Raw genomic sequence first — 17,863 nt, 5'->3', positions numbered from 1 at the left:
ACTTTGCAGCACTGCAAAGGAAAGTATTTTGAAATTGTAGAGGTATTTTAAAAATGGTCCATGGAATAATTTCAGTTTATTAGCTTCATAAAAGAACACATCAGATCTACAGTTTGAGTACAGAAAATGAGAATAATCGTGTCATACCTACAGCTGAATAATTACTAATATAATAATAATTTGTTCATCCAGTGTGACGTCAGCGTGCAGAATGTAAAATATGCACAGAACATGATGCACACAAACATACATTGTAACTGTGGAACGTCCTTATTATTAAATCAAAACTAAGATATCACTCCAATATGCATACATGTACATGAATAAAGCTTAAAGTTGATCAGTTATCTCAAGAAATATATTTCAATGTTTGGGTTTCCAACACATGCACACATTGGTATGAATAATGCATATTCCATTACTTTAATGTAGGATAAGAGTAGAAATTATAATTATCAATTAATAAATATATGTTATTCATAATCACCTTACTTGTTAAAATCTTTTCCGTTTCTAAAACTCACAATAAGAGGGAGGCGTATGCAATGGGGTTAAACTGAATCGTAGGGCCCCCCCAAAAAAAAAAAACCAAGAGCTTTTTCTCTTAAAGGGAACCGGGATAAGTATAATACTGCCTCTCATGTGATGACAGATAAGGCCAATGAGTTTAAATGAGGCATAAAATTCTAAATGTATCAATTTTCATAATTTCATGATGCAGTAGATACACGTATAAGGCCATTAAACTCATCAGGGACAATATTTGTTCAGGTCTTTGTAGATAAATAAAAGGAAGGGACCATAGCGACCAAGAAAGGGCTTTTGCCACGAGAGGTGCTTGATGATTTCACTCGCTGAAAAAGTAAAAATACATTTCCATCCCCTCCTCCTGATTATGAATTCTATAGGCCTACTGGGCCTTCTCCCCTGCACCCGCGTCTGCCCAAGACACACACACTTTTAAGCAGGGACGTACATGTAACAGGGGTCGATGGCAGGGGGGTGGGAAGAGCCAAAAATTTCCTGGTGATACTGTTCCAGGATAATGTTCCATTATGTACGCGAGCATTTGTGCGAAGTTCTATGTGGTCCAGCGAGATGAGTTTTTAAAATAGTAATACATGTAGAAGGAGCACAGCATGGCATACATGGAAAAAGTATATTAGAAAAACTCCCGAGGAAGTGAAGCGCCACAATTTTTTTCACCTTTTTATTACAGTCTACTTAGTCATAAATTCTGACATGATATTCAGAAAATCAATCACATTATATTTTACCCTTTTCCGGTCCTTTTCTTTCTTTTCTTTTTTTAATTTATATTCTTGGGTGTAGATCTATTGGGGTCATGCCCCTGGAACCCTTCTATTAGTATGAAAGTGCCATGTTGGTGGGGTCGTGGGGCGGAGTCCCTGGTACATGTAGCTCTTAAGATTCAGCAATTTTTTTTTTTTTTTTTGCTTTTTAGAGATCGTGAAGTTGGCTGCCATTTTCAATCAAATTTTGGGTATTATGTTTTACAAAGCACATTACTTATACACAGTGACACAATAAACCAAACATTTGTGATGTTATGCATTAAAAAAGAACGACATTATGCGTTGACTGCCACATAATGCCTTGGTGTGACATTATGAGTTGCTGCGATATTATCAGTTGTAACAGGCCCCGTTGCATAATTACTTAGTATGGATTTAATGCAAGTTACCAATGTTGGATGGCAATGCAATGGGGCCCTAATGCGACCTTCACTTCCCTCCGGCAAAGGAACTGTCTTTAGTAAAAATAGATTGTGCAGCAGCCAGTAGATTTAATTATCCAAACGAAGTCAAAATAATCAATATGGAATGCTACACAGTAGGCTACGTGTACTTATTGAAATTCATAATTGTATCTCTTTTCTTGGATCTCTGAACAATCTCCAATGCACTTTCGATACTTTGTTGAATATTGAAACCAGCTTTTAAATCTTTCGTTTTTCATGTGCACTATAGTGCTTCTGTCCATGCAATAAATCTGCAACACATTCAATTGTGTTTGGATTTTGGTGTGATTAATTCTGTTCTTTACTCATCATGCATACAATAAGAACTAGAATTTTAATTCGTCTTGAGGACGAATTGGGTGATCTGTCTGTCATTCTCATGATCACGATCTAATTTTCGATCATTATAACCATGTCAGTGCAGATCAATATGATCATCATGATAATAAACAGACTTTTATTAACGGAAGAACATATTAAATACAGCTGAAGACAACAAATTAGGTTGTGTAAAAGATCTTGTTTTATTAGAGATGCCAAATGTGATTTCGCAAGTGACTACACGAAATAGTGAAAATAATGTTGCTGGAATCCATTAATGTAGAATGAAGTTTTGAGAAAAATCAGTTTTAATAGAGGTTACACACAAATACATGAGCAAAAAAAAAAAAAAAAAAAAAAAAACATTGTCAAGTGAGTTTCGAACCAAGGACCCTCGCATGGCAAGGCAGGTGTGCTATCCATTAGACAACAAAACTTCTCATACTCTCTTCGTTCAAAGAATGAATATTATCTTAAATTGACTTATGACAGTGAAAATTGGCATTGAGATATGCCTCTATAAATTCTCAGTTTTGAGGATGAATAATTAATATAAATGAAAATTTTAGAAAATATTTAGTAAGAGTATAATAAGCACAGCTACAATATGTCGAAATCTGGGCGAAAAATTACCAACAATTACGGATTTATAGTCATATTTGCAAAATTATTAAAACGTCATAAAACAAAAATGGAAAATTTTAGTTCCGACGCCATTTTGATGACGTCATGATAAAATTTAGGGTCAAATGTGACATGAAATCACATCTACAATTCATACTCTATCCGAATATAAAAGAAAATTTAGGGGTCAACGGACTATCTGAAGAGTTATATTGAATTTTGTAAAGGCATGTTTTTGCACATATTTGGCCTATTGTGAACGCGCGCGTGCGCGCGTGATTCAAACTTTGATGGAAGTTAATTCCTTTACTACTGGTCGTAAAAGGTTGATCAAGGTATCACATTAATCAGAATTTCATAATAAATGCATTGACGTAAAAGAAACGGCGATTCTACATTGCATAACGACGTTACGCGCTTGAACGCGCGCGAAAACGTGTGAGCGCGCAAATTCTTGAAATGCTTCAAATGACCTGATTCGTACTCTACTTTGATCAAAAAGTGATTTTGAGCTTTTTAAAATTTTGACGCGCGCGTACATGCGCGTCGTGACGTGTTAATGACATTTGATGACATGGACAGTTGACCCATGATCTGAAGTTAATTTCATGTTAATATTGTTCATTTTTTAAGGTTGATGATGAAGATATTGTTAATAATGTGATTTTACAAAATGGCGCGTAGACGACGTCACGATGACCATTTGACGTTGAACTTGTTTCGTACACATCGCATGATAACTGTGCATGATTGATAATATTTTGATGAAAATTGATGGAGCACTTTTTCTGATTTTGGTGGAACAAGAAAAGGGTGGAAAAATAAAAATAAATAAATAAAGAAATTAATAAAGAAATAAATAAAAAAGAAAATTCGTAGAAACACAAGAGGTGATCTGTCAACAGACAGATCACCTAAAAAGAAGCAGTTTAGCTGCAAATGACATGATTTCACATTTGTGCTCTTGGGATAAGATGCATGCAAAGCGCAATACATGTATACCAATCACATGCAATAGAAAATTTTGACAAACAATTATGAGGGAATCATTTACATGTACATGTACATGTAGATGGGTTATTTTTTCTTGCTGGGATACGGTCATAATGTATTGATCCCTGAACCGTCCTAGGAATTGTAATAAAGCACGAACCATCAGGATTGAAATCCCTATTGCAGATTGGATTACATGCCATAGAGCATTATCTCACCTGACAAGTTGCAGACAAGAAAACCTCCATATTTCTCCATAGCACATACCTTTAGATGTAGTTTCCTGCAGAGACTCATCAATGGAAGCTTCTCTAGAGGGAAATGGCAAGAAGTCAAATTCTTCTACACTATCATCTCCTTGGGATGCACACATCCCTTTGCTCTCGTCCATCATCTCTTCCGTTTCAGTAGCCACTGTATCAGATTGATTAGGTTTCCTGAGAACTTCTTCATTGCGTGATGTCCCTTGCACAGTACTATCTTGATTCCTGTTTGAATGTTGAATCCCTGAAGAAGCATCTTTCTCAGCAGCACAAGCACCTTCTTCATGACACTCAATTACAGAGGAAACCACCGAAGCTGTTGTAATTGCCTCACTGTGTTTAAAATCAGAAGAAACCATCGAAGCTGTGGCAGTTGCCTCACCATGTTTCAAATCTTTCTCAAGCGATTCTGCAGCATCTGAATATAAGTCTTCAGGTTCACTATCCTCTTTCTCATCTCTTTTTCTTTCTTGGTTAGTTTCCTCCACTTCATCTCCAGTCTGTTTATCATCTCCCAACACTCGAAAACAAGAAATATTTTCTTTCTTCAAAGATTCAGTATTCAAAGGATCTTCACTAGTTGTTAGACTTTGGTCTCTTTCACCTCTCTCCTGTAAAGAACCTGAGATGGAATCAGTACTTTCCTCTTGATTCTCCTCAATTGGTTTTTCCTCCGACTCCAACTTTGCAGATGATTCCCCTTCAAGCGGAGAATCACTTGATTTAGCTTTTTTATTCTGAACAAAGACAAGAAACAACAATTTATATTTATTGATGTCAAATATCAAAATACTGGCTAAAGCCTGAAGGGGTTAATAAATAAAATAAACACAGACCCATATTTACGATAATTTTTTTAGGACAATTGCCCAAACTGCGATTTTGCTCTTTATCACATTCTTGGCTAACATTAAGATAGAACTACATGAAATGGGATTTCATTTACCAATTTTTGTGCCTTACATAACATTCCATGATCTGAACAAAAAAAATAAACATACATACAAAGCACAAACTTCTGGGGTTATTTCATAAAGATTTAAGTATGACTTAGAGTCACACTTAAATACAGAGTTGCGTACGGTATGAAAGGCTTGACTGCATTGGTCATGAGGACGCGCACTACTGCGTATCTACCAACAAGATCTTGCGTTGCATATCATGTACGCATCGGCATTTAAGTGCGTCTTAAACACCCACCTGGATTTATTATGTACATGTAGCAGGGTACATCTACACAAGTACATTCATGACATTTAAAATTTTTATAATGCAAAAAATGAAATTGTTCATGAAGCAGTTAGATTGAAACGTTCTATAAAACAAAGTATGTTAATTTCTACACGTATGTATCTTGAATAATATTGATTGTATCTTTTTGTATGTACTGCAGCAAAGCATGACGGTAAACGCTGGGTAGGCTGGATGATCTGTTTTTCTCTGGTTGATGCTAATGAGAGTAGGATCATTTGGAGATTCTTTTAATCCTAATTGGCAGTGGAAGCATTAACAATTTTGGGGATGGAAAAAATATTTTCATCCACATTTTCCCCAATTTTTTTTATTATCATCATTGTAGTCCCCACTTATAAGTTTTAGGAACAACTTAGCTTACGATCTTGAAAGATGTTCCTCATAGGCCTTTAGGGCCTAAATTAATAATGAGAGTAGAAAGTGGGAACTCAAATTTTTGGATATATTTCATCTATTCAGACCTGATAATTGAACATTCTGAGCAGCTTTTGCAATCATGAACAAGATCATGAAGATGCAGTGTCTCAAATAATAAAAAATGAGAAGATGAACTAAGGTGGAATAAAAAAAATTATAAATTTGGCCATCATGGATATGAATTAGATCTATTATTATTATCATCATTATTATTACCGGTATTATCATTATTTGGCATAATCAAACATATATATATATGAACTAAATAATTTCATGTATAACCTGAAGGTCGTCTTCCTTTCCAATCCATGTGACTTAAATTATGGTGGTGTGACCTTAATTTGCGCGTTACCTAATTTTGTGCACGGTTGAATATCTCAATATCAAATCAATATCTTGAAAAACTAACATCACCAACAGAAAAAGCAACATAAAATTACTTAGTATATAGTAACTCTCTGGAAGGGAAGGTCTCAATTTGTGAAAATGGCAAAACATCGGCAAATTTTTTTACCTTTTGTGTCCGCTCCGAGAAAATCCGAACTTCTCAAAAAGCATCAAGAAATTGCCAGTTTGCAAGCAGAGGTCTCCAAATAAGTTAAATGTGATACTAACCGAATATATGGCATTTTAACTTCCATCTGATACAATTATCTTACCCTTACCAGCTTGATTTCGTTTCTAAAGCTTTGCTAAACGATCGTGCACAAATTAAGGTCACACATGTTTCTGACACTTTTTCAGCCGAGCGCGCACTAGTCAATCGCCATGGAATTTTCAGATCGCGATACGAGCGAAACCCTTGACCTACTTTATAATTCAGTCAAGCGAATTTGACTTCATGATAATTTTTTTAATGTGCGCAAATTATGGTCACCCCATTATACAGAACTAATAGTGAAAAGTAAAATATATAGTTGAAGATTATACAAATAATGCATACAGCCGAGTGGGTTAGTGGAAATGCAGAGCGCGCAAGGTTTCTTTAGATAGGTGCCGCACTGTGCACGATCTGCTGGCGGCAAGTGCCCAGTGTGCACCATCTAAAGAAACCAAGCTTTCTCTGCATTTACTTTTAGTTACACACGACAGAGCAAGTGCATTACTTGTTTTATAAAATAGCAACACAAAAACTAACCCAGGGAGCTCCGGCTCGCGACGCGGGCCGGAGCTCCCTGGAGGCACAGACTGGAACCTCAAAAAAACGAAAAGTTCTGTCGCAATACCTCTCCTAATTCTTTCAAAATTCATAACAAAATGGCCGATTGAGACTGGGGTAGAAGGAGAGAGCTTTTCATTTTTTTGAGGTTACAATCTGTGCCTCGATGTCAGGATACTGCCACACGATAGACCTTCATCCATATAATCGTGGTAAGTGCCTAATTTCTGTTTTCACAATTTTCTTTCCAAGTTATTGAGACCACAATCTACCCTAGTCCTGTGACTATGTCTAAACGCACGGTGGACTCCTGGGAGCTCCCTGGGTTACACAGAAACAAATGAGGAATGATGATGATTCCGGGAAGATAAACTCGTTGATCAGTAAAATAATGAGAGCTAGATCTTACGAGATAAGGTCATTGTATCGTCTTGGGAAAAGATCTGAAAGTGCGCGACCATTGAAAGTTGTGTTGGATTCCCAGACATCAAGAGACGAGTTCTTAAGGAAGTACCAACCAGATCATGATGAGAGAAGCAAGAGAGTCAATTTTGCCAGGGATCGTACCAAGACAGAAAGAGAAATGTATAAAAAGCTTAGATCTGAACTTTTGGAGAGACAACAGAATGGAGAAGCTGATTTGACCATTCGGAATGGTCGAATTGTTCGTAAGAAAGTGTTAAAGCAAGATCATCCATCAGGTAACAAACATGGAGAGGAGTCTGAACAAACCAAAATGGACCAAATTCACCAGAATGAAGGTGGTGCCTGTAAGATGAAGAGAGATCATGGTAACTCGGAAGGTAGAACAAGAGCTGGAAGTGCGAGGACAGTTGAAGAAACTAATGATGATGATGTGCAGTTAGGAAAGTTCCAGAGGAGCTTTCGTGACCACAAGAGATAGTCAGCACTCTTATATTCTTCTAAATAGTAGCACAAGCACCCGTTCACATTGTTACGCTGAGAATGCACCGGTTTTAGATAATTTTGAAGCACAACACGATGCATCAACTGTTGAACCACCTCCTGCACATAGTAAAGCACCTTCTGCACAACGTAGATATAATGACTTGTGTAAATCAAATACTGGAGCTGTTACCGTTCTATACACGAACTGTGACTCAGTTTTAAACAAACGTGATGAACTTAAAGCAAGAATTACAAAGGAGAAGCCTGATATCATTGCTCTTACTTAAATATACCCAAAATATGTGCAGTCTGACATTCAGGAAATGGAACTAGAGTTGCATGGTTATCAATTATTTTTACTCGCAAAGTTTTCACATACACAGCGTGGAGTTGCAGTTTATACAAAGAATGGCATTACTAGCTCAGTAGCTGCTTAGTGGATGTGGAATCTTCTCATTTCCAAGAGTCTGTTTGGGTAATGGTGGAGCTTAATAAGGAAAAATTGCTGTTTGGATGTGTATATCGGTCACCATCCAGTAATAGTGAGAACAATTGTAAACTGTGTAACCTCATGGAAAAGGCATGCTTAGTACCTCATGATTATTTGCTAGTTGTTGGTGATTTCAATTACAAAGACATAAACTGGGACTTGAATTGTGCAACGACGAGCAATGAAGACATGACGACTTGTATCTTTTTCAACATATTCAACAACCGACACGATTTAGACAGGGAGCCATACCCAGCGTGCTTGATCTAGTGCTTACAAACGAGGAAGAGTTACTCTCACACATAGCTTACGACTCACCAACTGGGAAGAGTGATCATGTTTATATACAAGGCAAACGCCAAGCGTTGTCTCGCCTGCATCTTGCAGTCATGAAGAGACTGCATGTCAAATCTGAAAGGTATTTAAGAAACTTTGACAGCTTTTCTATTGTACCATTGGCAAATTTGTGTGAATATTATAAATGGTGCCAAGAACTATAGCTCATTAAATAAAAAAAAACAGTTTTTAAAGAATAAACAAGTAAAATACAAAATCTGGTTCAGGTATAGAGAGTACTGAGTTCTGAAGTAAAATATTAGTGTTAAAAAGTATAAAATGATAAAGTTCATGTCACTAGAGGAACAAAGTAGTGTGAAAGTTCATTGACCTTTGACCTTAATCAAATTCAACTCACATTCGAACCTGACCTGCACCTTCAAGAGATGGACCTCTGTTACGAGTTTGGCGATCCCACCTCGAAGCTATAGAAAGTTATTGTGTGTACAAAATAGCACAGTGCCAGTCATGGAAAGTTCATTGACCTTTGACCTTAATCAAATTCAACTCACATTTGAACTTGACCTGCACCTTCGAGAGATGGACCTCTTGTATGAATTTGGCAATCCTACCTCGAAGATATAAAAAGTTATTATGTGTACAACACAGCACAGTGCCAGTCATGGAAAGTTCATTGACCTTTGACCTTAATCAAATTCAACTCACATTCGAACTTGACCTGCACCTTCAAAAGATGAACCTCTTGTATGAATTTGGCAATCCTACCTCGAAGACATAGAAAGTTATTGTGTGTACAACACAGCACAGTGCCAGTCATGGAAAGTTCATTGACCTTTGACCTTATTCAAATTCGGCTCACATTTGAACTTGACCTGCACTTTCAGGAGATGGACCTCTTGTATGAATTTGGCAATCCTACCTCGAAGATATAAAAAGTTATTATGTGTACAACACAGCACAGTGCCAGTCATGGAAAGTTCATTGACCTTTGACCTTAATCAAATTCAACTCACATTCGAACTTGACCTGCACCTTCAAAAGATGAACCTCTTGTATGAATTTGGCAATCCTACCTCGAAGACATAGAAAGTTATTGTGTGTACAGCACAGCACAGTGCCAATCATGGAAAGTTCATTGACCTTTGACCTTATTCAAATTCGGCTCACATTTGAACTTGACCTGCACTTTCAAGAGATGGACCTCTGTTATGAATTTGGCGATCTCACCTGGAAGCTATAGAAAGTTATTGTGTGTACAACACAGCACATTGCCAGTCATGGAAAGTTCATTGACCTTTGACTTTATTCACATTCGACTAATATTCGAACTTGACCTGTGCCTTCAGATGGACCTCTGGTATGAATTTGGCGATCCCAACTCGAAGCTATAGAAAGTTAGTGTGTGTACATCACAGCACAGTGCCAGTCATGGAAAGTTCACTGACCTTTGACCTTTGACCTTATTCACATTTCGACTCATATTCGAACTTGAACTGTGCCTTCAGGAGATGGACCTCTGGTATGAATTTGGTGATCCCACCTCGAAGATATAGAAAGTGATTATGTGTACAACATAGCACAGTGCCAGTCATGGAAAGTTCATTGACCTTTGACCTTTGACCTTATTCATATTTCGACTCATATTCGAACTTGACCTGTGCCTTCCCGAGATGGACCTATGGTATGAATTTAGTGATCCCACCTCAAAGCTATAGAAAGTTATTGGGTGTACAACATACCACAGTGCAAGTCATGGAAAGTTCATTGACCTTTGACCTTTGAAATCAAAACTAATGTTAAGAGTTTCTGGAGATATGTCAAGAGCCATACTAAAGCTAAAGGAGGTATTTCAGATCTGTTAAGGGAGAATGGTACATGGGCAAAGACTGATCAGGAGAAAGCCGACACTCTGAATACCTTTTTTGGCAAAGTTTTCACCAACGAAGATATGACAAACATACCGGATGTGACAAGTAAAACTGATAAATTGCTGACCAATATTGAGTTTGATACAGAGGATATTTCCAATCTGCTTTCAAGCATTGACATTAATAAATCTGCAGGTCCGGATGGGATTCATTGAAGAGTATTAAGAGAACTGCATAATGAGTTAGCCAAGCCACTTCAGATAATTTTTACTAAGCTCATGGAGGAGGGTGCTTTACCAAAAGTATGGAAAGAGGCATTTGTCATACCTATCTTCAAGAAAGGAAAGCGTAGTGACCCTGCAAACTATAGACCAGTAAGCCTTACCTCTTTGGTTTGCAAGATCATGGAGAAGCTAGTGCGGAAGGAATTGATTCAACACCTGGAAGAAAATTATCAGCACGGTTTCAGATCTGCAAGGTCATGTGTAACACAACTCCTAGAAGTTTTAGAGGACTGGTCTTGTGCTATTGATAATGGCCATAGTATAGACTGTATTTACTTAGACTATCGTAAAGCTTTTGATACAGTCCCACATGAACACCTTCTCAGCAAGTTAGCAGCATATGGAATAACAGGAAATGCCCATAGATGGATAGAGGCGTACCTGTCTGGAAGATGTCAGAGAGTTATTGTTAATTCACGGAAATCGATGTCACAACCAGTAACTAGTGGGATTCCTCAGGGCAATGTCCTCGGACCAATTCTTTTTGTGTGTTTCATTAATGACTTGCCCGAATTTGTCGCATCAAGAGTTAAGCTGTTTGCTGATGACACAAAGGTTTACAGAATCGTGGATAATTCAAGTGATGCCAGATATCTCCAAAAGGACCTACATGAAATCTCAGACTGGGCAACGAAATAGCAACTTCAGTTTAATGTGTATAAGTGCAATACAATGCATTATGGGAGACAGAAGACAGAGTTTAACTACACCATTTCTAGCGAGGATGGAGAGAATATAATCCCCTCACATAACAAGGCAAAAGCAATTTTGTGTCTCGCCCACTTATGAAAATAACCAGAAATATTGTGATTTGCGAGGGCACGCAAGATAATTATATCGAAACTTCATTGTAAAATGACTGGGATGGAATAACACTTGTCATAAGAGCCTTGCATGATAACTTTAATGTTGACCTGAAAATGACCTTTGACCTTCCCATGTGACCTCCAACTGTAGCATAACATGCAGGTCGCCTCAGTCCATCTACCATTTAAGTTTGGTTGAAAAGTGACTTACGGTTGCGGAGTTAGGTGTCATAAGAGAGTTTTGCATGTAAACTTTAATGTTGACCTGAAATGACCTTTGACCTTACCATGTGACCTCTGACTGCAGCATAACATGCACGTCTCCCAAGTCTCTCTCTAACATCCAAGTTTGGTTGAAAAGTGACTTACGGTTGCGGAGTTAGGTGTCATAAGAGAGTCTTGCATGTAAACTTTAACGTTGACCTGAAAATGACCTTTGACCTTACCATGTGACCTCTAATCGCATCATAACATGCACATCCCCCTAGTCTATCTACCATCCAAGTTTGGTTGAAAAGCGACTTACGGTTGTGGAGTTATGTGTCATTACAGGTTTGTGACGGACGGACGACATTTGGATCCATAAGTCTCGCCTTCACCTCTGGTGGGCGAGACAAAAATGAAAAGGACCTGGGAATAGTAATTATTTGACCCATCTCTATCTTTTGCTGACCATGTAGCTGACGTTGTCAAGAGAGCCAATATCAAACTTGGAATCATTAAGAGGTCTTTTTCAAGTCTGAATGAGAGGTGTTGGCTCAAGCTCTATAAAACTATTGTCAGACCCACATTAGAGTACTGTAACTCAGTCTGGTTTCCCAAACATAAGAAGGATGAAGACCTACTTGAGAAAGTTCAGCAAAGGGCAACAAGGCAACTTCTTCTTCTTCTTCTTCTTCCTCCGTTAGCTTCGGAGATCAGCAGAGAGATCCTGCACTATATGTAGCTTAGTATGTATTGTAAGAGAGGTCAGTCAGAGAAGGTAGATGTATTCAGCAGAGAGGACTAGGATTCAAGTGTAGAAGATCTAAACATATGGATTTTCAGCAAGAAATTGAGGGCAAGTGTCGTAAAAGATTTTACAGTGTTTGCAGAGAGGTCTTGGTTTGGGAGAAGAATTAGCAGGGCAAATGCTAGGGGGTCATCTATGTGGAGATTGGCACTCATCCCCAAATCAGGCAGCATCTTGTTGGCATTTGCCATAAAGGTGACTCGCTGAGAATGTAGATGGCTACAAGAGGAGATAAAGTGAAGGGTGTCTTCATCACCATCTTTGCATAGCAGGCAGGAGGCAGTTTGGGATTTGCCAATTTTTGAGATACGCTTCTGGGTGGGGTATGTTTGGGTGAGGAGCTGAGCTGAGGAGCCGACAGGTTGAAAGCCCTTGGACTTCAAACCCTGGCATACAGAAGACAAAGGGCAGAAGTTATCCAGATCTTCAAGATTATGAGAGGGATAGACAATGTTGATGCTGATCTGTTCTTTGAACGAATCCCACCCATGGGTTCATATCATCTCGCGTGCGAAGGAATATTGGTCATATGCACACGACACACACGACAAATCCAAAAGATATTTGGGCTTTTGCCCACATGAAATATCACGCATAATCTGGTATTTCACATTCTGCTATGACACTTACCGAATCATTTAGATCCTTCCGTGACTTCTCCTTGAAGTTTCTTTTTTAAAATATGTATATTTTCTTGATCTTTAGTGAAGATTTCACGGAGATAAAAATTGGTCAGCGTAGATATCAATTTTCGCCTAAAGAGGGCGCGCGATTTATATTCATATCAAAGACACGACAAGGAAAAGACTAGGCACCTACACTATTTTACACACAAATCGACGCAAGGCATTACGCGAAGTCCGTGAAGTGTCCAATCTTTTCATTGTATAGACTTTGGTATACCGTATTATTGACGTTCGTTAAAGCTTGTACTGGTTTCGTTCCAGGCATGTGTATTTTTTTCAATTTTTTTTTATTAGTCATCGTTTTGAATTAATTGCAAAAAAGTGTTATCATCGCCAATAGTAATCTTAAATTATGTTTTTGAAGGTATTTTATTTATTGGTGCCCATAATTTATAATCATAAGAATTGCGCATTCAAAGAATTTAGACACAGTTAAAAATTACCGAGGAGCTGAATCAAGGTTGTGAAATTTATTAGCGCCACCAACGGACTTCCTTGTATTTCCGTAGAAGAGACAAACGAAGTCACCTGCTAGGCCGAGGTAAGCGAAATTTGCTCTTTTTGTATTGTATGTATAATTTTGTCATGTATTGCTACTTACCGAAAAGAGCCCCGGTGCATAATGAGAAGGAGTTTCGGCAAATATTACTTCAGCAATGAAGCGATGTTTGCCGACTACTTCGAAATCTAGGGTCAAACACAGTCCGGTGTACAAGGTTAGTATACTAACCTCGTAGTAGTGTGAGTGAACGAATCCATGACTCTCGTACAAGAGGACATTGCAAGTAAGGAAGCAGGGATGCAGATCTGCCATTCGCCAAAATTCATTCTCATTAAGGAGCTGAAATAATTGGAATTCCCTGCCTGAGTCAGTTGTAAGTGCAACTAGTGTAAATCAGTTCAAATCCAGACTTGAAAATTTTTGGCACAACCATCCTCTGAAGTACAGACCTTACCAAAGATAAGAAACTCAACGAGGGGCACATAAGCATATAGACCAAAAGCTTCAGTCTCTGTATTTTGGTTGTTCCGCTGAACTGCGTTGGCTCACTCACCAATACATAGACTGAAGAGCTTGGAGGCCCGTACGTACAGACAACGTGTTAGCATTAACATTAGATCTAACATTCGGCTGAATACCGATTTTCCGATCTTTTTTTTGTGCATAAAATGTCACATTATGAAAAAGAAATCACATCCATATTTACAAAAAAATGTTTAAAATTCAGAAATATTGTAACTTAGACCGCAGTTACCGCTAATTCCTTTCATATGATGATCGAAACATCTTCATCTTCGATCCTTTCGTTGGTCAACGTAAGTTGCCATCTTGGATGACGTCATCATCCTTACAGACGTATTTACCAGTCGCTACATATCGCGATTTGTGCCGCTGTTTTGCGCTTGTACATGTAGATGTGCGTGCGCATTGATTGGCCAAGATATCGACAATTAAATCGGAAAGCCTTGATAAAAGCACAACTCGTTGACGGCTGCCATATTTTCCTCTTCGGCAGAAAATTAAAAAATAAGGAATAACCCAGGGAATAACTCATCGGTAAGGTATATTTTCGATATTTTATCGATTTTACATCGTATCAATAGAAAGATTAGAGTCTAAAGAAAATAGTGGGACTTCATTCAAGATAATATAATGTCATTTAGAATCTAAAAGAAATGAAAAATCTGGACAAAACCCACCCTCCGAATTGTCTGGCCAGATTACACATGCTTGCACTAACACATTACCGTCGGTGAATGGGGATTATAGTAAAATGTCAGAAATTGTTGAATAAATCCCCAGAAACGACGGTTATTCCTGTCTAATAAGCATATTATTGCTTTACATCTCAACATCCAAGTAAATCCAAGTAAGTAAAATTCTTAAAAGTTACAGTACAGTTTTGTCGGACTTCTCCCGGAACTTCTACCGCACTGGTCTGCTTAACTAAGTCACAAAATATCATGAATATTAATATGGGAAAGAGTGAGTATCATCATTCAATCATACTCACAGTCATAGACATTGCATTATTACCGGTAGTTAAGGATCTACTAATTATACAAATAATGCATGCAGCCGAGTGCGTTAGTGGAAATGCAGAGCACGCGAGGTTTCTTTAGATAGGAGTCGCACTGTGCACGAGCCGCTTGCGGCGAGTGCCCAGTGTGCTCCATCTGAAGAAACCGAGCTTTCTCTGCATTTACTTTTACGCACGACAGAGCAAGTGCATTATTTGTTTTATAAAATAGCAACACAGAAACATTTTTTAAAAAAGTTACAGTACAGTTTTGTTGGACTTCTACCGCACTGGTTTGCTCGAGCGTGCAATGCCCGGGGGGGGGGCCACTTACATTGACGAGTGGATACCATGCGCGACCAAAAAAACACGTAAAAAGGATGTCCTTTTCACGATAGGGCACGTTACGTACGTAACGTGATAAGGGTGTCAAAAACACAAAAATAATGAAAAAAGGGTGTCTATTTCGCTAGGAAAATTAGGTGTTTAGGGTCGAATTTGCGGGAATGATAAAACAAAATTAAAATGTTTTATAAAGGATGTCCATTTTGCCCCAACACTTCGTGTTTAGAGTCCGATTTGCGCGAGGTGGTCTACTTGGTCTTCCAAGGACAACTGCACAGGAGGCTGTTCCTTTGCTTACAGGGATTCCCCTTCTATCTGACTCAATTAATCTCCTACATCTGCGTCTTTTGGGAAAGATTATCTCTCTACCACAGGATAGAATTGAGCACAGGATCTTTTCGAGTGTTGTCTGCCAGGAGCCTACTATTCCTACCATTAAAGTCCTCAAGGTTCTTCTAGAGAAGTACAATCTTCCATCTCTACCGGATCTCCTGCAGCAAGGTTGCTCGTATCTGACATGGAAGAAGAGAGTAACAAATGCAGTGGAAAGTAAAGTCCTTGCATCCCTCTCCGAAGAAACCTCCCTTAAGTCGTCCCTTCTTCTGTTCCATATTGACTTGGTGCTTCCCTATCATGTATTCCCGTCCGTCATTCACCCTGCACATCTCCGGATAGCCATCAATATGAAAGCTCAGCTTCTTACCAGCACCTATCTCACCCAAAGTCGACTGTGCAAGATCTCCAGACTAGTTTCCGACCCAAGTTGTCCTGCTTGCCATGCACCTGCGGAAACTGTCTTTCACTTTGTTAGTGAATGCATAACCTATACCCATCTTAGAAATAATCTTCTGAATCATTTTCAAGAGGATGCCATTAAAGTGCTCTCAAGCTTTTCAAATACAGACTCCTATCTTCATGTTGCAAGAACCAGACTTATCCTCCTTGGTGTCATTGGCAATGTCTCGTATCAGTTTCCTGACTTTCATCCTATTACTCTTCAATTTGTGTTTGATATACATTTCTCAAGACAGCGCCTTGTTGATCAAGCGGCTGCAAACTAACAGTGACTAATAGCTCATTATTTTTACCATGCTGTACTGCAACTAAAGGCTTGCAGTTCTCCCGTGAACGGAGGAATTCAACACAGAAGAAGAAGGTGTAGAAAGTGGGGTCGTACTAAACCAAATGAGGTAAAGCCGACGACCGAAGGACCCGTAACAATAAAACATTCCTGTACTTGTTTAGGGGTTCATTTCAGGGAATATTTGCCAAGAGTATCGTTTTGTTTGTTCCAATACTTGTTAAGAGTAGGGTTTCACGCGCCAATACTTGTTAAGGGGTGCATTTTCAGAATATGGAAATTACGTGTTTAGGGTGCTTTTCGAGACCCCATGGTCGCGCATGGTATCCACTCGTGAATGGAAGTGGCCCCCCCGGGGTGCAATGTCAATTTTCGTTGCACACCTTTTGCACTACCGTGGCGTGTAGTGCACAAAAAAAGTTGGATGTCATGTGACGCGTATTGACCAATCGCGATGCTTGAAATAATAGAGCTATTTTATAACTTAAATTAACTGTTCGAAGTTAAGTTTGACCACTCACTTTTCCCCCTGTCCTCCTCTTGGCCTTGCCCTTGGCCTTCGGCCGAACAGCCTCTGCCATACTAGTCTTTATGCCCGCCTGGGCTGGGGCCTGGGGCCTGCCTGAGCTGCGCCTGGGCCCTGGGGCTGTTCCAAACTCCCGGTGCTTCCTCCACCTGTATTAATCCTGCTATTGCTAACCACGTCCGGCCTACCTCACTCCTTAGCCGGCCATGAATGTGCATGTCCATGAAACAAAGCCTTACAAAGCCAAGGCAAGGCCAGGGCCTCAACGGCAAATTTGATGAAATTTCACTTTTGTCTCTGAACCTGATCTATCGTACGAGTCGAAGCCAAACGAAACGCCGACAAACAGCAGTCACGAAACTGGCAACATTTCCTACTACTAGTAAAAGTAGTAGTAGTACTAGCTCCTCGTACGTTCGTACTCCTGTAGATCTAACTGTTAGAGAGTCGAGTGTACACATCAAATACATTCTCTATAGACTATGGCGTAGATCAAAGTCCCAGTGATCACATGATGAGCTAGACGGCTGAGATCAGTAGCTGATTCTGGCTCTTATGCACCGTCTTTTACTGTATGGTGTCGTCAAATCAGTCAAGTTTTAACATTTTTTGAATAGGATTGCTTTACTGCGGCTGTGCGATCATGAGACTTCAATTGTTCATGCCTAATATAGTTATCATGATAGGGGTTCCACGCTCTACATATACTTTATATGCAGTGTCTATATTTTGTATCAGTAGCATG

General features: G+C 38.9%; 1 protein-coding gene across 1 annotated transcript; it reads right to left on the bottom strand.

The window, feature by feature from the left end:
- Positions 1-1,221: 1,221 nt before the first annotated feature.
- LOC135153711 (general transcription factor IIF subunit 1-like) lies at positions 1,222-17,612 on the bottom strand. The gene is made up of 2 exons (XM_064097814.1): positions 17,114-17,612; positions 1,222-4,700 (listed from the first exon to the last, which is right to left on the bottom strand). The coding sequence occupies exons 1-2, from the start codon at positions 17,171-17,173 to the stop codon at positions 3,915-3,917; spliced, it is 846 nt and encodes a 281-aa protein (XP_063953884.1). The 5' UTR covers positions 17,174-17,612; the 3' UTR covers positions 1,222-3,914.
- Positions 17,613-17,863: the final 251 nt, after the last annotated feature.

Source organism: Lytechinus pictus, chromosome 3 (genome assembly GCF_037042905.1).
Source record: "Lytechinus pictus isolate F3 Inbred chromosome 3, Lp3.0, whole genome shotgun sequence".
NCBI lineage: Eukaryota > Metazoa > Echinodermata > Echinoidea > Temnopleuroida > Toxopneustidae > Lytechinus > Lytechinus pictus.
This window is presented reverse-complemented; position numbering and strand designations above follow the sequence as displayed.

Excerpts from the sequence above, each read along its gene's own strand:
- LOC135153711 (XM_064097814.1), bottom strand. The coding sequence starts at position 17,173 with ATGGCAGAGGCTGTTCGGCCGAAGGCCAAGGGCAAGGCCAAGAGGAGG. Across the intron at positions 4,701-17,113 it reads AGAGGAGGACAGGGGGAAAA|AATAAAAAAGCTAAATCAAG; the intron begins GTGAGTGGTCAA and ends GTCTTTGTTCAG.